The sequence below is a fragment of the Lutra lutra genome, chromosome 6 (assembly GCF_902655055.1).
Source record: "Lutra lutra chromosome 6, mLutLut1.2, whole genome shotgun sequence".
NCBI classification, from domain to species: Eukaryota; Metazoa; Chordata; class Mammalia; order Carnivora; family Mustelidae; genus Lutra; species Lutra lutra.
The window spans coordinates 71,624,961-71,650,706 of record NC_062283.1 but is presented as its reverse complement, the minus strand read 5'-3'; the positions used below and the strand labels follow the sequence as shown (position 1 = coordinate 71,650,706).

At 40.6% G+C, this 25,746-nt stretch overlaps 2 protein-coding genes across 10 annotated transcripts in view; one reads left to right on the top strand and one right to left on the bottom strand.

Annotated features, from left to right (window-relative positions):
- Positions 1-4,374: 4,374 nt before the first annotated feature.
- Positions 4,375-25,746, top strand: part of FAM184A (family with sequence similarity 184 member A) — a 115,931-nt gene continuing 94,559 nt past the window's right edge. For all 9 annotated transcript variants that reach the window (XR_007128103.1, XR_007128104.1, XM_047733409.1 and 6 more), the window contains exon 1: positions 4,375-4,561. Coding sequence is in view for 7 of the 9 variants with exons in the window: in XM_047733409.1 (XP_047589365.1) it covers positions 4,403-4,561 (159 nt within the window). In the remaining 2 variants the exon portion in view is untranslated. The remainder of the gene's footprint in view (positions 4,562-25,746) is intronic.
- Positions 16,275-16,868, bottom strand: LOC125102325 (40S ribosomal protein S10-like). The gene has a single exon (XM_047733413.1). It carries the CDS (start codon positions 16,825-16,827, stop codon positions 16,330-16,332), a length of 498 nt encoding a protein of 165 aa, XP_047589369.1. The 5' UTR covers positions 16,828-16,868; the 3' UTR covers positions 16,275-16,329.

The following is a 25,746-nucleotide window of genomic DNA, read 5'->3' as shown; positions in this document are numbered from 1 at the left end:
TGGAACCTTCATTAGCTTCACCATTAACCAGCCTTTACCTCCACCACTACCACTTTCTTTGTCCCTCCCCAAAACACTTCTAACAATTTTAGAAAGTGTGTAGGGAATTTGAGAGCCTGGGAGACATCATTCTGAGTATAAATCATAATTGAAATATTGGTGCATGGTTTTAGAATAAGAAATTTCTAGTCAAAGAATATCAGAACAGAGATTCTCCTATAAATAGCTTTAAACTATTGTTTACTAAACCAGAAATAACTGGGGTTTAAAATATCTAGGCCATCATTCTAGCTCTATTACTAATTGGTTTTGAATATCTGTGCAACTCAAACTTTCAGATACACAATATGTATAAAAAATATATTTGGATTTGGATTTGAATAAGCAATAATTCTTCTTATTTCCAGCTTATTCCTCTACCTGCTTTCAGGGACTGTTCCCCCGCACCAGCCTCTACTCCTGTTTAACTATGAGTCCATGTCTTTGGTATTGTTCCTTTTGGCCATGAGTTATGACCATCCATGGGTTATTACTTCTGTTCACAGAGAGGTCCGAGGATGTTATAAATTACAGACTGCCTAAAGAGACGCTTCTTTTCACATACCAAGAGCTTCTGGTCTCTTGTAAGCAATATTTACCTTCTCCTGTTGTATTCCAATTTGGTTACTTCATTACCTCTTCTATTCTATATTGCGTTGCAACTGAACATCTCCATTTGGATGTCCCAAGGGTACCTCAAAGGCAACATGTTCTACCCCGTACTTTCTTTTCCTTTTTCCACCTGCCCCTCCTCTAGCCCATCGTAGGTGGCACCCTTGACTACTCTTTCTTCCACAGCCTCAAAGTCCTGCCTATTTTACCTTATGGGTGTTTTAGATATATCCATTTCTTTTTATTCTCACTGTCATAGGTTAGGTCAATGTTTCATCCTCTCTCAGTAAGTGCAATAGCCTCATAACTATTCTCCTTGCCTATAAAGTTGCCTCTGAAGTCCATTTTCCATAGTCACAAGAATTATGTTACTAAAGTGCAAATCTGATTATTTAATTCTACTGTGTAAAGCCCTTCAGTGGCTCATTATTGTTTTCAAGATAAAGACCCAACCCCTTATCAAGGCAAATAAGCACTCCCCCCTTGAATAATCTTGACACCTGCTCTATCTCATATTTTGACATTCCATCAAACTCATTCCTCCAGCCATATTGTACCTCTTGCTGTTTCCTAAGGAGATTATGTTATCTCTCATCATCAGGGCTTTGCCCTTGCTATCCTCCGAGTTTGTAATCCACCTTCCTACCACCCCTTTCTCTCTGAAAAACTCATACATCAGAAATCGGTTCAATTATTGCCTTTGTTCGTGTGTGAAGTTTCTCTGACACCTCAAGCGAGGTCAACTGTCCCTCTTGAGAGTTCCTTTAACACCATGTTGCATTGCACCTTATTCTTTGTCTTTTTTTTTTTTTTAAGATTTATTTATTTGACAGAGATCACACGTAGGCAGAGAGGCAGGCGTGGGGGGGGCAGGCTCCCTTCTGAGCAGAGAGCCCGATGTGGGACTCTATCCCAAGACCCTGAGATCATGACCTGAGCCAAAGGCAGAGGCTTAACCCACTGAACCACCCAGGCACCCCCTATTGTCTTTTCCACTAGATACTAACTTTTTGAGAACAGAGACTGATCCTTAGTCAGTACTGCAACCTCAGCACCTAAGGCAGCACCTAGCACACAACAGGCATTTAATAAATATTTCTGCATAAACCATCTCATGAGAGAAACAGGTACTAAACAAAGATCTCTTGCCTAACTAGCTTTTCCTGTTTCTATTGCACACCTCCTTTACTGGATTTTTTAAAAGTGAGATTCTAGGTAATAGGATTATGAGTGTATTATATTATTATATTATTCTTTATGTTTCTATTTATTATTTATAATTGAATAGAACTCTATACCAGATGACCTGTGTTATTCCTTTGTGGTAGGGCAAAAAATATTAAATTCATGGAATGACACTGGGTGTCTTGTGAGCATAATATTTAGGAAAAGACTCCTCTCGGGCTATGCTGGATAGTGACGGCAGGAACTCATGTGATAGGATTCAGAGTAAACCAGGGCCTCAACCTCTAACTACCAAGTTAGAGTGGGAAGAGACTGATAAATACCATCTTGTTTCAGAGTAGGCATTTGAGTGACAAACAGGCTCGATGACTCAGCTGAAGCTACACATTGGTCTCCTTATTTCCAGTATTATACTCTTTCCATTATATCATAGAGACAAAACCAGAAATACCTTCATTACCCTACCAAGATTCAGTTATAGGGGAGCCTGGGTGGCATAGTCAGTTAAGTGACTGCCTTCGGCTCAGGTCATGATCCCAGGGTCCTGGGATCAAGCCCTGCATCAAGCTCCCTGCTCAGTGGGGAATTTCCTTCTCCCTCTCTGGCTCCCCTGCTTATGGACATGCTCTGTCAAATAAATGAAATCTTTCTTTTAAAAAAAGACTTAGTTATAAAAATTTAAGGAAACAAGGAATCTTTGGAGCCTTTATTTCTGCTTAGAATGTAAAGGATGTAAGAATTCTAAAATGATTGTGAATCTTCTATGCCTAGAATTTGATGAAATAACACTAGCTCCTAATTCTCTTTAATTTAATTGAATTATTAGAGCTTAAGAACAGAGCAAAATTTGCATGATATTTGTTTCTGGCCATCTGCTGCATTCAGAACCTTGGAACTAGAGAACTTTTTTTCTGGAAAGTTTATGGGGGAATGGAGGAATGGGGGGGTTGCGTGAGGTGCTGAGCACCTAGCATCTGGGAAAAAAATGTAAGCCAATTTCAGTCTTCCTTTCTGGAATTCCAACAATTCCGGAATTATTTCATGATGCTGTTCAATATTCACCTTGTTGGTTTAGATGTTGTAACAGACACTTTATGATAATTTGGCTCCCAATTTGATTTGTTAATAATCTAGATTTATACAATGATTGTTAGTTGTATGCTAAAGAGAAATCACATATTATAACATGGGGGAATTCAGGTCTGCAAAACTGCCTGGAGAAAGCATTCTTAAAATAGATACAATTCTACATTTTTAAAGTTTGTGTTAACACTGCCCTAAAACAATTTATTTACTTTAACACAGGATACACTTAAAAAAGAAGAATCATTTGACCTACAGGAGTAGAGATGTTAGGAGACAATCAGTAGGAAATAACACATTTGGAGAGGTGAAAATGCACAAGTAATGACACACTTTTTGGCCCAGCCCCAAATCCTTAAGGAGTGGGCATCTTGTTCCATCTTCTGTTTTTCCCGTTTACTTCCAGCCAATGAGATTTCATATATAATTGTCTCAGTCTCCATTAAGACTGGGGAAAAGTAGGAGTGTAGTGCTATACTAATTGATGAGTTCACACACAGATACTGGCTTTGAATTTAGGACAGTGGTCGACTCGGAACATTGTAACCATCATATTTATATGAGTTTGAATGGGTCAAGGCAGCGATTGTTGTATTCCGGGCCATTTCATTACCCATGTCCGCGGTGCTGAGGCCAGCCTTGGGAGCGAACTGGGTGCGAGCCTGACGCCCTTCTTGGGGGAAGAGCCACTTGGCCCCAGTGCACGCGATGTTGCACGTGGAAAGCCTCGGTAAATCCGCACGCGTTCCGCAAACCGAAAGGACCACAGATAGCACCATCCTCTCTCGCGGAATTTTTTACGTAGATTCACAAGCGCGGCCCTCGGGGCTCAGCGCCCAGTGGGGGCTTGGGATACCCACCGCACGGTTCGGAAGCACCTGGCGGCAAGGTCCCCGCAGGCCTTCGCGAAGCGCCTGGACCCGCCGCGAGAATGCGGGGCCGGCGGCGGCGGCGCGGGGCGGGGCTTGGCTGCGGAGAAATGACGTCGGCGTCCCCGCGCGCATCGCGGGCCGCGCGTCCTGGTAACGGCAGCTCCGCGGCTCCGGAGTCTTCTTCCATGTCCCCGCCTCTCCCCGCACCAGCCCGCCCCGTCTCCACCTCCCTCCGCAGCTCCCGCGGCGGCCGTCTCGCTAGGTCCCTGGTGCCGGGTGGGAGTGGAACCTGCCGGGCCACGCTGCCCACGACGCCTCCGCCAGGCGTCAGCTGAAGAGCGGGAGAGGGTGGGCCGGGCCCGCGCTGCTGGACTGCGGGAATCTGCCCCGCGCAGGTGTCGCCTGCGGCCTCGATCTGGCAGGGCTGCTCCGTCTCTGGACGGGGGTTACCGGAGGGTCGTGGACCGGAGGGCGCCTGCGGCTGCACCTGACAGACATCGGGGGTCGGGTCCGGAAGCGGCCGCCCCGGCTCTTGCCTCCCAGACGCCGTTGCTCCGCGGGCCGCCCCTGGAGCGCGAGGACTGGTGCCCCGGCCGGGGTCTGTCGGGAAGATGGCGACCCCGGGCATGAGCTGGCAGCAGCACTATTACGGCAGCGCGGCGGCCAAATTCGCGCCCTCGCCGGCCGCCGCGCAGCAGGCGGGGCACAGCATGGACTATAGCCAGGACCTGCACCTGAAAATGAGCAAGAAAATCGCCCAGCTCACCAAGGTAAGGGCGCGGCGGCGGGGTCGGCACGGCTGGGACCCTGTGCGGGCCGCGCCGGGCTCAGGTGCTGGGCTTCGAGGCTGCGCGCCCTCCGCCCGGGAAGAGTTGAAGCGGGGGCGGGGCGGGGGGGGGGGGTCTCCTCCAGGGAAGCAACAGCTGGAGACTAAGCTCCAAGAACCGTTCAAACTTCCGTGGAACGCTGGAGATGTTCATTGAAACTAGACAACTCAGCGGCACGGCTGGGTTTATGGGACTTAACATCCTGCTGCCCTTTAGGGGTAACCCAGCACAGAACAAATTAGGAACTACTTCCTTTATTGCACAGTAATAAATCACTTTAGTTTTGGGCTCATGCATCTGCCCAGACTCCACGAGCCTTTACACCGCTTTATGAAAGTACAGTACCGTATTTACCCAACATAACTCGGAATCTTCCCAATTAATCAGTATCTTCTGTTGTTAACGTACTTAAGGGGAGAAAAAACCTGAGCAATGTAGGAGGGTAAAACATACCTTGCGTGGCATTTGGGGATTTAATGAGTCATTCCTTGTGCTGACAGTGTCAAACAAGGCTACTTAGATGATTCACGTCTGCACTTAGTTAAGTGTTTCAGTCTGTCAAAAGATAATTTTCAGAGCGTAGCCTGCATATTTGGTCAGCCGTATTTTAGGATGGTGGGCCTTTTTCTAGTTAATGTTGATCATGAGAAGGAGTTGGTGTCTTGAAGCAAGAGCAATTCAGATAGATTGGTTCTATTGCTTTGTTTAGCTCTCACCAGCAATCTTTCAATATCCCTTAATTGCGAACAGGTGATCCATGGTGTCTGAAACTTAGTAGAGGTGATCTTAAACTGTTTAAGCTGAATCAACTAACCACTTGTTGGTGGTGTGGGTATGATGAAGAGAGGTGGGCATCCTGGGTGTTTACTAATAGGTAAGCTCTGAAGTCTCTTTTCAACTCCAAAATTCACATTATATAATTCCAGTACTAGTTGACACTATTGTGAGAGTAAAGTAAAACAGAGTTGGAAGAAAGGAAATGGGAGTGTTTAGAAATGGGGATCTAAAGAGGGTAAAAAAAAAAAAAAAAAGATTTTGCTGAAGAAATACGATTGAGGGTAGTAAGAAAAGTAGCATGAAAGGACTGAAGATTGAGTGCTCCAACAGAAGAGCAAAGAAAAAGGGACAAGTACCAAATGGTGAAAACTCAGCCATGCAGAATAAGGCAATACAGGTGGAAATTTTGTTTTCTGATTTTTGTTTTTGATCCATAGTGTCTTGGAGTTTGCTGTGTGCCTGGTTTTTACTGTTTCTTTTCTGACAGATGGTCCCCATATTCAGGGAAAGGAAGGATCAAGAAAAAACAATAGTGTATTATCAGGGCATTTATACATTTGGGAGATCAAAGCCTGGTTTCCTGAAATCATGTTTGTTCTTCAGAATAATGATGTTCAGAATGAAGCACATGGATGTTTATGTATTCTGACTTTCTTATGGTGGGTCCACAACACCCTTTGTCCTGATTTTAGATTGTAACCCTTTACATTCCTGCTGTAATAGAAACACTCTAAGTTGGTAGGGAACTGGGTGCTGCTTACTGAGATTTCTCATCTCTCCAATAAACAACTTCTCTTCTTACTTATGCTTCTTCAATTTTCTGTTCTTTTATAAGAAAAAAAATTAACTATTAAAAGTGAGAATATTGATAGAAGCTGCTGTCACGTTCTGTTTACCCACCTTAAATCTAATGAGGCAGAATGCTGGCCCCCATATCAGTGCTTGTCAAGGTTTGAGTGCTATACCTCATCTTTACTGAGGGTTACCTGGACTCTGATTTAGTGTTTATAGTTACAATCTCTAAACACTCTTGCCACCTGCTCTGCTAAGTGCCTCAGACATTGAATCCCTTACACTAGATTTTCTCAGCCTTAGCACTTTGGCATTTTGAATTGGCTAATTCCTTGTTGGGAGCAGGCAGGGGTGTCCTGTGCATTATAGATATTTAACAGCATTCCTGAATTCCTGGTGCTACTTAGTAGATTGCAGTGGCACCCCACCTGCGTGGCACACACCATCATGACAATAAATAAACATGTTTCTAGACATTGCTGTATGTTCCTTAGGAAGTGTGAGGACTCATCCCGTGTTGACAAGTACTGACTTATACTGGAATATCTAGGGTTTCTCCCACCTGTTCCCTGTATTTAATACTAAGATAAGATGTGAGAATGAAATAATCAGATAATAGGACTGTGTTGGAGCTAACCCCATGTAGTTTCTGAAACCTACAATAAGACATGCTTCCCTTATGTACCATTTTGGAAACTGTCAAGTTTTACAGTTATGTGTACTTCTTGTAAATACTATATCATAAAAATGATATCCTCAGTAATATTTCAACTGTTAGAAACTACCAGCATCTACTATATAGAATTTTCACTCATGAAGAGTTTATTAATAAATTCACGTCAGTAGAGTTAGGTTGGAAGCTTAGCTTATATTTCAAAATTAGACATAATCGTTAAAATAGGATTTTATTTCTTTTAGTAATGAGCCAGTAGTACTCAGATTTTCAGCATTATGGTGAGCATGGCTTGGGAATCTGTCTTGAGTTAAAACTCCTGTTCTACTGCTTACTAGTAATAGGACCTTGAACAAATCACTAAATTCTGAGCCCCTGCTTCTTAATCTTTAAAAGAGGGGTGATGATACAACAACTAAGGTAGTAGGCTCTTAATTCAGGCTGTCGCTGAAAAGAGAGAATCTGTGCCAATGAAGTATTAGTAAAATATTGGATAGTATGTTTTTTAAATGTTTCTGTCTTTTTAAACTAGTCTGCATTTGATAGCATTGCTATATTGTATTTCTCTTAAGAGTTTTCTATGAAACCCTTAAAAAACATATATACGATAATTGTTCTAGTTGAATAGTAAAGTGTAAAATTTTCACATGTATCTCACATTGTTGTAGTACAGTATTGAAAATACATGCATTTTCCTGATACTTGGCTGGCTGTGAAAAGATAAGGATGAAAGTAATCTGTATTACAATTTCGTACAACTATGTATTCAATAGATGTTTAACTAAAAAGCCATCTCAGCTGCAGACATATTTGTTCAGATTCTATTTCCTTATAACCTAACATAGCAGCTATCTCCTAGAAAGGAGAACAATAGTTTTTAAAGCACCTTTTATGTAAGGGACACTTTGCTAAATGTTAGAGATACAGTAGGGAGCAAGACAGTCTCTGCCTTTTAAACTGAATCTGTTATATTTAGGATACTCTTAGTAAATTTTAAGAATTACTGTTAGATCCTTGAGTCCTGTTATGGCAAATTTCTGGGACTGTTAATGGCTGAACCATCTCAGGATAGGCAGAGAAGCTGGATGGGTTGAGTTATGTTTAGTAGGATCACATTTGTGTACTTCTCTACTCTCCACTGTGTTGCCTCCTTAGTGCATTAGGGTGAAAAGCAAGACTTGTGGAAAGTAATTATAAAACAGCTATTTTTGTGTTACTCACTGCCCCTTTCAGTTTACTCCTGCGACGATGGCTCATCCTCTGCCCATATATACACTTGACTTTTCTGGTTGCTTTTAGATAATACAAATTCAGTAACTAAATTGCAGAAGTCTCAATTTGATTATTGAAAATTTTCAGTGCTGGGACGCCTGGCTGGCTCTGTTAGAAGAGCATGTGACTCTTGATCTTGGGGTTGTGAGTTTGAGCCCCATGTTGGGTGCAGAGATTACTTAAAAATAAAAAATCTTAAAAAAAAAATAAAAATGTCCAGTGCCAACAAATAAAAACTCCAAACCAAACTTAAAATTAAGTATGGAGCTTCTCCCCCATGCCCATTCCCAGCCAATAATCAGGGAAGGGGGGCATCACTAACTTTTGTCTTCTGAGTAGGCTTTTCTACTCTTCTTGCTTTGTCTTTCCAGTCCTAGTTTAACACCCTCCCCTCCCCCACTGGAAAAGGAAAAAGGGAAGAGAGGAAGGACTAGCAGTAAACTTTATTTGAATAGTGCATGGTAATCTGGCTTTAGTGCTGTTGTAGACTTTGCACACATTTAAAACTCATTCTTTCACTCCTGCTTCTTCCACGACCTACCTCCATTGCTCAGGATTCCTCACCTCAGGTTGCTTGACAGTGAGAATGCATCTATATTCTGGCTGGTGGCATGCTCCTTCCTCCGCCTCTTAGATCTGGCAGGACCTTCATGTTTATTTTGCGGAGGCCTGTTCAAGCTTCAGGTAGCCTTCTTGGATAGACCCGGTGACCCTACCCCAGCTTACTCTGTTTTGTTTTGTTTTTCCCCAAAAGGCCCATCTTGGTCCTTAGGGAACATTCATTCTATGTCCAGACAGACTCTGCTAGTGGTCCCAATTCAGCATCTCTCATTTACTCTCACGTACCTCTTCATCCAGTTTCTGATCCTTTTGATTTTCCAAGGATGAATCAGGTGCTACTTCAGTATGCTCTTCTAAGTGCTTGAAACACATATCGAGATCTTCAGGTGCTCCCATCAAAGCCTTTTCCTCTAGGCTTTAGGTGAGTGACAATCATCCTTTCTCTTGAAGGCAAGGGCACTCGTTCCTATAGCTCTCCCCAAGGAAACCTTCTCCAAAACCCTGCTCTGTAATCTCTTTGAGGCTTTTCTCACTAATATTGGGTGTAGAAGTTAGCATATCTCAAGATCCCTCTTTTTAGACTGACTTTTTTTTTCTTTTCTTTCTTTCTTTCTTTTTTGGAAATTTTGAGAATATTCTGCCACCTGTTTGAGTTGTCAGTTGTCGTTGGTTCTCAATAGAAACTTCTCTTTTAATATCTTGTTATGTTAGCTGCTTATCCAGTGCCACCTTAGTTGATTGTGCTTTCAATATTGTTCAGTCTAGGTATCACTAACTGACATAACTAGTATAAGGTAGGGTATATGGTTCCAAAGAGCAGGAGTAGTTTCTTTCCGTTCCCTGTCCTCAGCATCAAGTCCTTCTTAAAAGTCTTCTTTTAGTTGCCCCACCCCATCCCGGCCCCAAAGCTGCCCTGACCAACCCAGGCCCCGTTAGGCTTGCCTTACTCTGAATTACTATAACATTTATTGTCTGTACTTCTTGTTGGTACTTAGTAATACGGATTTGTGAAATGTTTGTAAATGTATCTTGTTTCTGTAATTTGAATGTAATTTCCTCAGCTGTGGAGACTGATTTTCATGTAACTTTAGTATGAATTACCTACACATAGTATAAAAGTTAATAAATAAATGCTGAAGGTAATGACAGTGGTGGTGATGGTAATGATGCTGTACCAAGTAATTTTGTTATATAGTAGAGTTAGTAAATAGTTCTGGGGACTATATCTGCTATTCTTCTGGGTTAATGTTAGATCATTTCAGCTGATTAGATTACTTTTAAGTATTTAAATGTTTATTGGTTTCCTCTTACATTGCTTCAAATCCTATATTCATAATATATTTTTGATGCAAAAATAAAAATATAAAGTACCCTGTCTAAAATATAAATATTATTTGTCATTGCAAAGGTAGGTGATGGATACTAGATTCTTAGCAAAAAAAAAAAAAAATAGTGTTATGATCAATCATTTAATACTTACTGCTTTACTGTATCCCAAACCAGACTATGTTAATATACTAGTGAAATTTTCAAACAGTTGTATTTTCTGTACATTAAATACAACCCATTTTTCACTAGTTTGAATTACCTAGATACTGTTTTATAATACTATTTAGTTTTGGTTGTGACGTGGGTTGTTTTGGTTTAGCACGTACTGAATGTGGCGTCTTTTTCCCCCCTCCTTTGTTTCATTGCAGCTTTGCCGTTCTCTTATGTAGTAGCTTGGATGTAATCTCTTAGTTGTAGTTGAGTGGTTTGAATTAATTTCTTGTATTTTACCATTGGGCACAAAAACTTAATATACATTTTATCAATTGTCCAAATGTTTATAAAGGGACTGCCTTTAGAAAAGGTTTAAAGCTGGAAGAAACCACAGATTCTGACCAGCCTGACGCTCTCATTTTATAGGTGTGGAAATTGAGGGCCCAGAGTCATTTGAAGATTGCACATCTTGTCACTGGCAGAACCGGAACATGAACCCAGGTCTCTGGATTGGTCTAAGAGAAGGGCGGTTGTGCTAGCAGGTCTCTTTTCCCTGTGTCTGCCTTCTTTCTAATACTACTCATTCATTTCCTAAGAAGCCATAGAGTTGGTGGTGTTTTTCTCACACTGGAACCATGTTTTGTTGACCATCTGAATCACAGACTTCTGGTGACAGTGAACCCATGAGCCACCCCTCCCATACACTGAAAACAACCTCTGGATTTATAGGTTGCACAGTATGTAACTGTGGCTTTGGTAAATTTGTAACTGCTATTTTTATGTGTTCTCAGATGAATGTCATAATATTTTTATGTTTTTATTAACAGCTTTAGTCATTGCAGATTTAAAAAATGTTTTAATTACTTTGATTTGGAGACTGTTATGCTTGGTGTCAGAGTTACTACTGGGTGGTTATTTTAAATGTTTTTCCTTTGACTCTTGATTTCTTGATTGAATTATTGCTTAGGTCTCCTTCCCAAAGGCAGGAAGTTGGAGGTTTTCCTGTTTTTCTCCTTCCATCCCTGTCTTTGTGTTTTTTTGCTTATGAAAATCCTTTTCGATCTAATTGCCAAGCTCTTAAAAAGTGGTATGAAAGATGAAGGTTCAGCAAAATGTGAGTGAAGCAATCTGGTAATTTTTTTTTAAGATATATTCATTTATTTGAGAGAGAAACAGAGAGCATGTGTGCATGGGGAGGGACAGAGCTGGAGAGAGAATCTTCAAGCAACTCCCGGCTGAGCCAGGAGCCTGAGGTGGGGCTCCATCCCAGGACCCTCCCCAGACCCCAGGATCAGGACCTGAGCTGAAATCAAGTCCGCTGCTGAACCGACTGAGTCACCCAGGCGCCCTGCAATCTGTTCGCTTTAATTCTCAATGACAGTAGGAAGTAATTGGGGTGGGGAAGGGAGAAGGAGTTAAAAAATGATACTCTGTCTTTTCAGTTTATCTTAGGAGATAAAGAAATTTTCTAATCTTTGAGCATTCAAATAAATTTGGATATTACATAATGAAATAGAGCTGATGGGAATAATGGATATTTGTTAAAGGCTTACTTGTTTTTTCACTATAGGAAGTTTCTATTTTGTAGACCACTTATGAGTGAGAAGGACATTAAAAGTAAGTCCATCAGAATTGTTACTCCCTAGTCCTTTTTGGAGAAAAACACCTGAGGAAAGGTGGGAGACAATTGCTAACTGAATTCAGAATTTTTTTTTTTTTGTAAATAAAAACAGTGTTATATATAGTAGTTTGATGTGGGGGAAATATTACTATCAAATTTTATTTTGTATTGCAAGTGTGACCTGAGCCACAAAGGTTTCTTTAGATTGACCTGGGAGCTTAACAGTTCTTTAAGTATTATTGGAAAATAGCCTCTGGCTGCTAATTAATTAGTATATTAAAGTGAATTTGGGGAACACCAGTTTTTGCAGGTTGGGGATTGCCAGTTATAGTCAGTATTTTGGTATACTTAACATTTGAGATCAAAACCAATTTATTTATTTATTTATTTATTTATTTATTTATTTGACACAGAGAGAGATCGATCACAAGTAAGCAGAGAGGCAGTCAGAGAGAGGGGGAAGCAGGCTTACCGCTGAGCAGAGAGCCTGATGCGGGGCTTGATCCCAGGACCCTGAGATCATGACCGGAGCCGAAGGCAGAGGCTTAACCCACTGAGCCACCCAGGTGCCCCCAAAACCAATATTTTAGAAGATAAATTTTTATTCTTAGCTTTCTATTAAACTACAATGGTGAGTACTGTCATCTGTGGCTCTCAGACTTCATTATTGATTACATCTTTCTTACTAAAGCTTTGACAAAATGTACAAAATTAGCAAAGTTGAATATGTAAATTTTTCATCCTACATCATTTACTTTCATCTTGAGATGGAACAGGAGGTTAAAACTACCAAAGGACCTATAGGAGATGGAAAAGCAAAAAACTTCATGACTAACCAGAATACTTGGGATTTGGACATCTTAGACTCAGGTCCTAATGTGCCACTTAATTTATTTATAAAGGAGATAGTATTTTTAATGACTTTTAAAAATTATGAGTCTGTGTTTCCTAATTTATATGTACCATTTCTATTTTGAGGTTTAAAGGGTTTGAAAATGAAAATTTGGTTTACAAAGTACATTGCTAATATTTAAGTCATCTCTAAAATTGATAATTTTAGTAAAATATTAGGATAAACTCTAATATTATTGGAGAATGAGTTATTTTAGTTGACTAGAAGTTACCATAAGTAATTTAATTTTCCACTTTCCAAAATAATAAACTTACATTAAACCATTTCACTCATAAGTTACATGGAGTCCTTTGTTATCTCTGGGTTGTTGTTAGGGTCATCAGTATATGCATTGAAGATTAGCCAAACCTGGACTAATCCTATGGCAAAAGCTGAAATTTTACTTCTGAATAAATTCATTTACGTATTTTATTTGCCCTCTCTTATAAAGCGAAATGCAAGGTTTGAATATGTACAGTCTAGATATTGACTTTCTGGTTGGGAAGATTTAGTTTATTCTATTGAATGTCTGTGTGCTCACAGATATTTGCACTTTTCATTCTCTTCCTTCTGAAACACTTCATAACAGAATTTCATAACTGAAACCCTAAATAGTATCCCATTCCTATTCCAATGTTTCCTAGTGAAACAGTTTAAAAACAAAGTGCATGTAATTTTTTTTTTGAAGATTTTATTTATTTATTTAACATAGATCACAAGTAGGCAGAGAGGTGGGCAGAGAGAGAGAGAGGGAAGCAGGCTCCCTGCTGAGCAGAGAGCCTGATGTGGGGCTCTATCCCAGGACCCTGAGATTATGACCTGAGCCGAAGGCAGAGGCTTAACCCTCTGAGCCACCCAGGTCCCCCAAAGTGCATGTAATTTTGAAGGGAAGTTGAGTGTGTGTGTGTGTGTGTGTGTGTGTGTGTGCGTGCATGTGCACACACGCATGCATACATGTATGTATGTGTGTTTGATATAATGGTCTACCCAGAGTAACAAAAGTAGGTATACTTAAATATGACTAAAATAGAGCATATGGAGCCATAGGGTTGGAAAACTTGTTGAATGCCTAGTCCTTGAAGGATGCTGTGTTAGGCACTATTAGTTAGTTAATTCTAATAATTTATCATTCCACTTCTGAGCTATATGTGTTTTTCATTTTTTCAGTAGACTTTTGAGAAAATATCAGAATAAAGCAGGTGAAAATTTTAATCAACAGATTAATCTGACAGATTTTAAATGCTTAATTATGGACAACTGTTTAGTTTGTTTTGGGTAGAATTTATATATCTAATTTTCTTAGATAAAGAAGCTAGTGCCTTCCAGTGTCTTCTTCAATAAGGTTTTTAATAATTTAAAGAAAACTATTGATACGTTCTCTGGTTACAAATCTGTAATGTTTTTGTCCAGGGGATAAAGGAGGTAAGGGAAATTTCAGTCTTCTGAAACCCAGGAGTTAATGTGTCTGTATTAGGTGTAGGTCTCTCCTGGGCAGGCCAGAGAACCACAGTCCCAGAGCTATATGGCCCAGTGAGGCAGCAGTGCCTATCATGTATGTCAGAGGTATAGGTTCAGTGGGTTAGACAGACCCCAGTTTGAATTTCAGGTTCACCACTTATTAGTGTTTAGCCTTTAATAAGTTTTAACCTGTGAGAGCCTCAGTCTTCTCATCTATAAAATGAGAATAACAAAGCCAATCTCATGGAAGTATTGTAGAGATTAAATAAGGTAATTTGTGTTGGAGAAGAGGTCAGTAAATGTCAATTCCTACCCATTTTCCAGACCCCTTCTCGTTGGTTCAGCCTTTTACAAGTAAGTCTTTAACAAGTATGTCGGGATGCTTGGGTGGCTCAGGCAGTTGAGTGTCTGACTTTTTGTTTCAGCTCAGGTCGTGATCTCAGGGTCCTGGGATCAAGCCCCATGTCAGGCTCTGTGTTCAACAAGGAGTCTGCTTTCCTTCCTTCTCTTCTTCTGCTCCTCACTTCGCTCATGCACACTGTCTCTCTCTCTCTCTCTCTCTCTCAGATAAATAAATAAAATAAGTATGTTTTTATATGCATTTTCTCTTTTGATGGAGGTATATTCTATATTACTAGGGACTACAGCTACCAGAAGTAAAGGTTTAACAGCAAATAAAATACAGGGGATTCTCGGGGTGCCTGGGTGGCTCAGTGGGTTAAAGCCTCTGCCTTCGGCTCAGGTCATGGTCCCAGGGTTCTGGGATCGAGCCCCATGTCGGGGCTCTCTGCTCCGCAGGGAGCCTGCTTCCTCCCCTCTCTCTCTGCCTGCCTCTCTGCCTAATTGTGATCTCTCTTTCTGTCAAATAAATAAATAAAATCTTTAAAAAAAAATACAGGGGATTCTCATTAAGATGTTTATATTCTATCAAGTTATGTTCTAGAAGAAATACAGGGTTATGTTCCTGATACCCTCTGGTCACATTTTCAGCAACCAGTAAATACATAACCTTGTTTTATGTGTGTTTCTGTTTAATGGCACCTTACTTAATACATATTTTCTATTCATTAAGAGTAAACTCATAGAGTGTACCTGGGTAGCTCAGTTGGTTAAGCATCTGCCTTTGGCCCAGGTCACGATTCCAGGGCCCTGGGATGGAGCCCTGCCTCAAGTTCCCAGCTCTGCAGGGAGCCTGCCTCTCCTTTTCCCTCTGCCTGCCCCTCCCCCTGCTTGTGTTGGTGTGCGCTCTTGTGCGCGCACACTCTCTCTCTCTCTCTCTCTCTCTGTCAAATGAATAAAATCTTTAAAAAAAAAAGTGAACTCATAGGCAACAGCATTATAGCTCATGCATGAATGAAGCTTATCTAACAAGCTGTGTTAGATTGTGAGGTTACATATAAATTTTAGCAAGTAGGCAAACTTGGAAATATGGAATCCACAATAGTGAGGATCTACTGTATCTAAAAATGGATACAGAACTTTGCATCTGTTGTTTACTTAGCCCCTGCTTTGGTTTTTGAGCTGTTGTTATGAGCCTCTGTGACTATGACTCTTATTAATACCCTGAACACCCTCACATGATTGTGACTTTGACTCTTATTATCTCACTAAGCACCCACAGATGAAAGGGGTGGAAGGGATAGTGGGGGCAGGAATACTCACCTTTTGTGTGAGTTGCCGTTCACCAAGCAGATGCCCTACAGTCATAAACATGGGACAGAATTACATGATTCTCTCCTTGTGTATAAACTGTGATCTTCATAATCTGAACTTGAATCTACCACATTGCCCTAGGTCAGAAGGAATAAAATATATAAATTATTCCACAGCATGGAGTGAAACCTTTGGAAATACAATGTTGACTTAATTAAAATAAAGCCTTATTTTTTTATATTCATCATTTGCTTAAAATATGTTTGCGGTTCCTTCCCAACACAAACTGTCAGTGTGGGAGTTGTTTTTGTTAAAAGTCTTTGTCTACGTATCTAAAGATAACTAGGAATCTTATACTCTCTGGAGTTCAGCACACTTGGTTGGAAGTCTCTGAAGTGACTTTATGCAACATACAGAAAACTTAAGATATTTAAATAGAGGATATTTTGGCAGATAAGTAGACTTGACCTATACCTTTTTTTTTTTTTTTTCTGGCTACAAATTTATTCAACACAAAACAATCTCCAACTTTACTGAGGTGGCTGACCACGTCCACGACCAAATCCGCCTCTGAACTGGAACTCAGTTGCTGACCCAGCCCCGGCCTCAGCTTTCTTGTCGGCACCAGGGGGCCCAGTGCTTCGTCTGTAGGTGTCTCTGTCAGCTTCCCCTCGTGTGAGTCTTGCAGGTCGCTCTCCCTCCAGACCTTTGGGCCGTGGTCTGCCAGTCTCAGGGCGGCTGCGGCGCAGAGTGGCAGGCACAATCTCAGGGGGCAGGTGGAGGTAATCACGCAGATACTGGATACCCTCGTTGGTAAGGTACCAGTAGAAATGTCTCCAGGCAAACTGTTCCTTTACGTAGCCTCGTGATTTGAGAGACTGCATGGCCTTCATGACGTGAAGATTGGGCACGTTCTTGTCTGCCAACTCAGGGTGTTTGGGCATGTGGACATCCTTCTTGGCCACCATCACTCCCTCCTTGAAAAGGAGTTCATAAATGGCAATTCGGTTCTTCTTGGGCATCAACATCTCGGCGGCTGCTACGTCCGGGGCCGGAGCTGGAAAGGAACGACCTATACCTTTTTTAAATGACCGAGAAGAATGTATACTTTCAGTTTTAATAGTAGAGAATGTTCATATCTTTTGGTATCTTCTTAGCTCTCCCCCCCCACAGTGATTATCAGAAAATGCTGGTGAAAAGGAGCCTGGATAAGAGCACTCTATGGTCTTGAAGGAGTTAGCAAGGTTAACTGGCCTAGAAAAAGACTTTGATCTGAAGCCACACCTGTCACTTTGATATTGCTCTCTTTAGGACCCCGCGTATCTTAAATTTCAATCCTGAGTCTCTCTTGCTATTTATTTTGTCTGTTTCTGGATTGTGAAGCATAGCCAGAGAAGATTATGGGACTAGACTATGGCAGAATTATGCCACCCCTCGCTTCTTTACGCCCAAATGTGTCTACATCCCAATCCCTGGAGTCTTTGAATATGTTACCTTACATTTGAAGATGTGACTAAATGAAGGATCTTGAGATGGAGAGATTATCCTTGATTATTTGGATAGGGCCAGTGTAATCACAAGAATCCTCCTGAGTGAAAGGGGGTGGAAAGGAGGTAAGTCAGTGCCAGAGTGATGGGATGTGAGAAGGACTTCACTAGCCATTACTGACTTTGAAGATGGAATGTGGGCATGAGCTAAGGAATGTAGGTGGCCTCTAGGAACTAGAAAAGGCAAGGAATTGAATCCTTGCCAAGATCCTCCAGATTGTAATCTCATTTGAGACCTCCAGAATTGTATGATTAATAAATCTGTGTTGCCTTACACTGCTAGCTTTGTGACATATTATTATAGCAGCAGGAGGAAACTCGTTGCTTCCTTTTGTACACATCATGTAAATAAGCTGCTTTCTGTTTTACTAAAACTGTCAAGACTATCAAGCTTCTGTTACTTGTCTACAGAGATACTGAGGTCATTCATTCTTTGTGAGAACTTTTTCCTGTCCTTTCACCTTAACTCTTATGTATAAGCTGCTTCTCTATGTCTTAAATAGCTAACTCATGGCAGGGACAGGTAGGAATCAAGGAAACTAATGGGAGGGTATTGGAATACAGTATTGATGAGAGATTATGAGGGCCTGGATTAGGACTATAGTAGGAGAGAGAAGAGAGATTTGGGAATTTTTTTTTAAATATTTTATTTATTTATTAGAGACAGAGAATGAGAGAGAGCAGGCATGAGAGGGGGAAGGTCAGAGGGAGAAGTAGACCCCTCTGCTAAGCAGGGAGCCCGATATGGGACTTGATCCTGGGACTCTAGGATCATGACCTGAGCTGAAGGCAGTGGCTCAACTAACTGAGCCATCCAGGCACCTGAGATTTGGAAAATTTTGAGGGGCAGATTTAAGAAACATATGGGAAGTAAGCTTATCAGGAATTTGTGACAGTCTGTTGTAGTGGAAGATTGAGGATAACAGGTCTTTTGTTACACTGTAGGTACTCATGAATGAACATTAATGAATTAGTGACTAGATGGATATTAATGTCAACCGAGATAGGAATATAAGAAGAACATCCATTTCTGTGTAACAAGGTACTCCCAAATTTAGCAGGTTAGTACAATAAACATTTATTATCTCACAGTTTCTGAAGTTCAGGAATGTAGGTGTCACTTAGCTTGTGGTTCTGGCTCAGGGTTTTTCATGAGGTTCCAGTCAAGCTGAAGATTTGACTAAGGCGAGATGCTCCTTTTTTTTTTTTTTTTTTTTTTTTTAAGTTAACTCCTATGACTGTTAGCAAGAGACTTTAGTCTTTCACCATGTGGACCTCTCTACAGCAAGTCATCTGAGGGGATTGGGGAAGAAAAAGACCAAAATGGAAGCTGTGGTCTTTTCATAATCATATAGAGTGACATTATCTGTTGCCATATTCTGTTGGTTACACAAACTAACCATGGTATACTGGAGCTAGTGACTACACAAAGATTTCTTTGTTGGGAGACAAAAATCAGTGTAGGCCATTTTAGAGGCTGGTTATCCCTAAAGAGAAGTAGAATTAATGGGAGAGAGAGAATTAGTTCAGAGTTTGAGGATGACTGTGTATATCCAGGTAGAAATAGCAAACATTTGGATATTCATTTTAAGCCAAAAGTAGAGAATAGTAGGAATAAAAATGTAAAAGTCATTAGCATATAGGTGATAATTAAAATAAAAAGTGGCTGTGGCCTCAAAAGAGTGGAAATTATTTAGTATAGTTGCTAGGAGAAAGAAGAGAAATCATGGACCAGATCTTTTCAGAGAAAAGATCCAGAGAGATGTGTTGTTGTCCCAAGAGGAAATTAGATGTGGTATATGATATTAATTTAAATGCTTCACAGTTTTCTGAAAAGTCCTGTGGAAAGGATTATTGTTCACCAAATGTAGGAAAGAGGAGGGCAGTTATTAAAGTATTATTCCAGAGTCTGGGTTTTGTCTGTTGGGGATAGCAGTAGAACTTCAATAGGAGGGTTAATCTACCCTTGGGCTGCAAGGGGAAGGAAGTGAGGTTAGGACGGAACTGACAGATGAAGGAAACTCTAGGAATTGAGGGGACGATTGGTGTGAATGTAGGTAATGCCAAGAGGTTGAAGGTTTACATCAAGGTGTTATAACATGAGAGGGGGCTCTTTCTGAGGTGGAGTAAGTTAAAATGAGATGCAGGATACAGTCTTGAGAATGTTTATAGGAGAGTGATAGTTGTTAGAATCCCTAAGAACTGTAAATGTGGTCCTTTGGAGTCTACATGCATTTTTGAAATCTCCAAAGTAATGACGGGAGGGAAATTTGTGAATCCCAATGCCTAGATCTACACTGAATGTAGGCAGTATGACAGGCCACAGCTACACTGACCCCGACAACCTGCAGAATGTGCTGGCAGAGGTGGTGCCCAGGGGGTGACCAAGGACTGCCTGGAACAGCAGTGACACCACCCCCTCCTCCAAGCCTGGCTTGCCCCATCCCTGCCCCACTGGCCTCTGGCTGGCAGCCAGCTGCCCTCTCCCCACACTGCCTGCTGGGCTATTCCTGGGATGGGCAGGCAGGAAGTGCCTTTTCTCAGAGGCTGCAGTGTTTGTCAGGGGCCTGCCTTCCCCCCACCTCTTCTCCTGCAGGCCTGGATCTGTGTGGGAGTTGGGCAAGCCTGGGGAGTTGTACTTGTGGAGCTTAAGATGCAGCTACTTCAGTGGGTGGGGCCCTGCCCTTAGCAGCTTGCTTTGGGTCCATAGTGCCAGGGGCCTGGTGTAGGGTGAGGTGAGACTGCCCCATCATAGCCAGGGCAGGTGTGGGTTCCAGGTCAGCGTCTCATACCTCAGATAGTCTGTTTGCAATGAGTGCCCAATAGCCAAAAAAGTATTACTATCATGAGGCAGGTGGAGTGAGAAAGCTAAATAAAAGAACAAGTTGTTTAACTGTGCCATGTTGTGCCTTTTAGAAGGCAACATTGGGTAGCTAGGTGTATGCACAAATCACTTCGAGATCCCATAATGAGTTAGGTGCAAAACATAGAGTGTTGCTTTTGGTGGAAGAGAATCCACGGCTTTGGCTGAGAGGGGCAAAAATGAGAGTCTGAGGATGTAAGGAGTTTTATGTGTGTGGGAGGGTGGTGGGTGTTTGATCTAGTATTTAAATATTGGCTCAGAGATTGCAAAGAGTATAATAAGAAGGGGGTGGAGGACGGCAGTGGAGGAGGAACCAGGGGATGAAGATGGGTACCAGAATTTAGCTTGCAGCCGCTCTGCAGTCCTGTGGCTAAATAAGGTGGAATATAAGAATGCAGAATCTTATTTTGCTTAAGTGGTTTTTTTTTGTTTGTTTGTTTTTTTACTTAGCAGCTAGAAAGTTCTAAGTCTTCAATTTGTATTAAACAAGAAACCACAGGGTACCTGGGTGGCTCAGTTGGTTAAACATTTGCCTTAGGCTCAGGTCATGATCCCAGTGTCCTGGGATCAAGTCCCGCATCAGTCTCCCTGCTCAGTGGGGAGTCTGCTTCTCCCTCTGCCTGCCGCTCTGCCTACTTGTAATCTCTCTCTCTCTCAAAAATAAATAAAATATTTTTTAAAAAAAGAAGCAAAATCCTAAGAAAAACATGGTATATTTGTGAATTATTTGATCAAACCGTCTTTTCTAACTGATTAATATGTTTTAGAATTTTTAAAGAAAAATGTATTTGTGAATTATTTGATTAAATGCTCTTTTCTAACTTGATTATTAATGTTTATAGAAAATTTCTGCATAGTTTGTCTTCCTTAAAGTAATAGCATGAATAAAAATACCAATATTCTATTTATTAGAAATATGGGTATATTTTTAGGTTTTACTTTTTTGTTGGTTGATACTAAAATATGAAAGTCACATTTTATAAAATCTAAACATCTTTTAAAAAACTAGTCTAGAATTTATTTAACAAAAGAAGTAGTATTGTGCCAAATATAGCCTCTGGAATTAACATGTTTGAGGTATGGAACTTTGCTCCTTTTACTTTATTCCTATATGGATAGTCATCCAGTAGCCATTTTGAGTGTCTAATAAATGCTAGAGTATGGGTTGGGGGAACATAAATAAGTCCTGGAGCTCATCCTTCAGGACTTTGCAATTTAACAGATGTACAAGACAGAACATACCTGAGAATACCAGAGTATGCCCAAGCAATATTTGGCAATGCTCTTAATGTTTCATGTTACCTGAATGAAACTCTGGCCAGATCACTAAGAGCCTCCTGAGTCTCTTCATTTCCTCTACTGAGTACAGCTGTTTCTGCCACAAGATGGGAGAGAGGAATTGAGAGGACCACTGGTGTGAATGTAGATAACGCCCAGAGGCTGAGGGTTTACAGCAGGCTTGTCTCCTGCATACCTGGTTACAGTTCCTTGGAAGGACCATATCAATAAGCAAAAGCAATTAAACCAAAAAGTGTATTGCGCAGTACTGTGTGTCAGACACTGTATTAAGCACTTTACATACATTATGTTGTTTCACTGTCATAACTTCACAAACTAGATACTGTTCACTTTACAGAAGAAAAAAAAACTCTAAGGTTTAGAGAGGTTTAAAGTGACTTTCTCACAGTTATATAGTTGTGAGTAAGGCTAACCTTGGTCACCTGTCACTAACATACTTGGGCTTCTGTATAAAATCCATAGCCTGCTAAGTTCAGAATGATAAGATGAGAGTACATCTGGAAGCTTCAATTCAGCTCATTCTGTCTATCTGTCTTACCTCATCCCTCTGTCCCTGGGCCCTGGCTGCAAACTCTGGGCCCTGGGTCATCTAGCTTATCCTCAGGTTTCCTTCCTTCCCCTGTGTGCTTGGAGTTTTTTTATACTTGCTCTCTACAGCTCTTGCTCCCTGCTGAACAGAGTCCTCTGCAGCCACATCTCTTCATCAGGTACTCTATCTGCTTATTGTCATTTGAAAACCTGGCTCTCTCCCCAGGATGCTGCTTTTTATGCTGTCTTTGCAGGTGACCACTACTCATTTTCACACATTGCATCTGTCAGAGGTCTTAGAGACATCTTTCTTCTAGCTCTTATTGCAACTTATGAACCATTGCTCCTGGACTCTTCTGTAAGTACAGTTCTTGAGATTTAGGCCAACCATGTCTTCCTCCTGCACCTCTCTCTTTGTTGCTTCCCATGCTCAGCAGAGAGTCGCTGTCTACGGGTGGCCTACCTAACACTCTAGTCTCACAGTTTTTGACCTTTGCAAATTCTGTGATCTTTTCCTTTACTCAAGCTACTTGTACACATTTTCCTCTAAATCTTAAACTCCAGAATAACCATATGAAAGATATTATAAATATTTGTTGATTAAATTAATGAACTTCTTAACCTTTCATCTCTCCCTTCCTTTTCACATTTTACCCATTCTCTGTGCTCGCTTTGGCAGCACATACACATTTTACCCATTCTCCAGCCCCCCTGGTTCTTTTTCTTCCTATTCATGAACCCATTCTTTCTTCATTCTTTATCTGTTCTAGACTGTTTGCACTATCACGGCAGCCACTGTCGTGCCCAGTGTTTTTCCACTACACTTTCAAGACCAGCAAGAGGATAATATTGGCCAGATGTGCAGCTTGTTCAACCTAGCACATATCAGTAAGAGAGCATCATGTCCTTGTAGACACCTCTAGAAGGGCCCAGCTGAGCAGGGTGAAAGCAGAAGGGACCCTAGTGGGGATGCTTGGAACTGAGTGAGTTCCAGGGGTGGAATGTAACTGGGATGATAATAATACTTGGTTTTAATGGAATATCTTCTGAAAGGTCTAAACTTTAATTAGAAGTGACTAAACAGAAACAACAGGACTAAGTTTTTCTTTGCCAAGTAGTTATAAAGATTCATAAAGAAAATGAAATTCTCTCAGGAAAACAAAGACCTTGATTTTTTTATGCTATGATTGTGAGGGACCAATTTGTCCCCATTAAATATAATAGCAAGTTATAAAGTTGACTGTATTTATAAAAATGCAATGGTTTAAAGAGTTTGTATTAAGATTATATATTAAACAAGAATAGCCTTTTCATTAAACAGGAAAATGAGCTTTTTCTCACAAAATACGACTTGTGGACAAGAGTAGATATATAGAATTCAATATGGCTAACTCAATAATAAAGCATTTATAATGATTAAATGTGAAGTGCTGGTATAGCACTTTATTTATGGTAAGTGGTGAATAATTCTTATGCCTGCCTGATAGAATGTTTACTTATCATAGGTTATAGTTGGGTGCACAACATCTTGCTTCAAGTAATTATGTCTTTAGTCACGACCTAATTCAAACATAGATTGCAATAAAAGGGTGAAAAAGGCTGAAATAATTCCAATAAATGGAGAGAATGTTAGAAGCAAGCTTTTAAAACAAATAAGCTTGAAATCAAACCTGGGGAAATGATTTTATTGGATATGATGGTTTCTAAAGTTCAACTGTCAAAATAAATGGATAAACTAACAAAATTGGCAAATAAATTTTTTTTTTGAAAATGAAAGTGTTCAGTAAAGTGAGGGGGAAGAAAAATGTGAAATGTAGTCACTAAAATGAAGGGATGGGCATGTTACCCATCATACACATTCCAATTAGCTATTGCTGCTCTGGTTTTTTATTGCTGCCTTTTACACCACCCAAAAATCTTGCAAAAACAACCACCAGTTTATTCTCACAAGTTCTTTGGCCAAAAATTCAGAGACAGAGGGGCTGGTTTGTCTGCTCCATGATATCTGGGTTTTCAGGTGGGAAGACTGGAATGGATGGGTGTGATTTGCTCCGCGGGGAATTGAAACAACAGGGTTGCAGATTCTTCTTGCAAGATGACTTCTTTCTTCCTCTGGTGACTTGAAGACTGGGCTCAGCTGGGGCAGTCGGCTAGAGGACCTACACGCCCACTCCATGCAGCTTTAGTTTTTCATAGCATGGCAGCATCTGGAGACTGAGTCTTCGAGAGTCTGAGAAAGAAGCTGCAAGGCTTCTACTGATCTGGGCTCGGAAATCATTCATTATCACTTTTACCATATTCTGTTGGTTAAAAGTGAATCATTAAAGCCAGCCTAGAGTCGAGAGAATTGGACTCCTTATTGGGGTATTGGAAAGGTCATATTGCAGAAGAGCCTGTGGGATGGGAAATATAGTGACCATTTTGGGAAAACACAGTCTGCTAAAATGTATACATTATGGGAATGGGAGAAAAATTAACCACATTTACAGCTTTTTCAGTGATTAGCCACAGACTTTTAAGAAAATAAAAAAATAAGATAGTAACCTAATATAAGTTACTAGGAAAGAGCTCTTGCTGCCATTTGAACACAAATATAGAATCCTCAGATTAGCAGAGACAGTTTCTGGCAGCATTTTAAAAAGGCATTATTAGATTTGTTAGAATTATTAGATTTGTTAGATTTGTGGTAATATATGGTAATAAGAGAGGCTTTTTTATTATAAGTATAGCAGAGAGTTAGAGCTTACACTATATAATGGCATATGGTTTGGATATTGTCACTCCTTAACCACTTGTCAGTTTTCTGCCTATTGGGACGATAAGCAAGAGGACCATAATTTGAAGACTTTTTGAAATGTTGGACTTGAGGTCTTTGAGATTTTGCATCGTTTGTCTCAGTAGTAGTAGTGCGTGTGTATGTATTTGGGCAGCAGCCTTTACTGGTTTCAAGTTATGCTACATTAATTTTTAACCATATTGTGGAATGAAGTTCTCAATCGGACTAAGCTCTATTTTCTGTCCTCTTAGCCCCTTTGAGAAAGGGGCAGATGGTGACACAAGTAGTGGCTGTGTCAGGAAGAAAGAAAGTCAAATCTTTAAAACACTGGTGGGTGCCCCCCAGACCAGAGTTACATAGACATAGTCCTATCTAGGAGGATTTAAGAGGGCTAGTGATCTTGTGGTTTGAATGCTGAATATTTATGATAATTTTAATCTCTTGGTTTCCTTTTATCACTACATAAATAAAATGCTCAGCATGTGTGAATGCCCAAGTTTATATCACTTTGGAAAGGAAGTTCTCAGTAGATCATATGAATAGCATCAGTTTGGGAGATATTTGAAGATTTTAGTGATGGAGCTGATAAGCTGACTGCACAGTAGAACCATGTTCAGTAACCAGTTACTTTGATGCCCAATTCCCAGGGATGCCCTTGAATAAGACAAGGGATATATTTTGCTGAGCATAAAATGTTTTCGTGGGATGGTAGAACCCTAAATTAATTTTAGGAAGCTTCTGTCCATTTCATCTTTTAAGACTGTCATCTGTACCTGGATGTCTGCCATCACCTCAAATGCCACATGTCCAAAATTCAATTAATCATCTTCTCCATCAGACCTCTCCCACATGCCAAAGAATAAAGAAATAAACCAAAAAACCTAGTTTCCTTTCTCAACTGTAGCATTTCTGTCTGACCCTACTCTTCTTTTAG

Bases quoted from the DNA above. Each gene is read 5' to 3' on its own strand.
- LOC125102325 (XM_047733413.1), bottom strand. From the start codon at position 16,827: ATGTTGATGCCCAAGAAGAACCGAATTGCCATTTATGAACTCCTTTTC.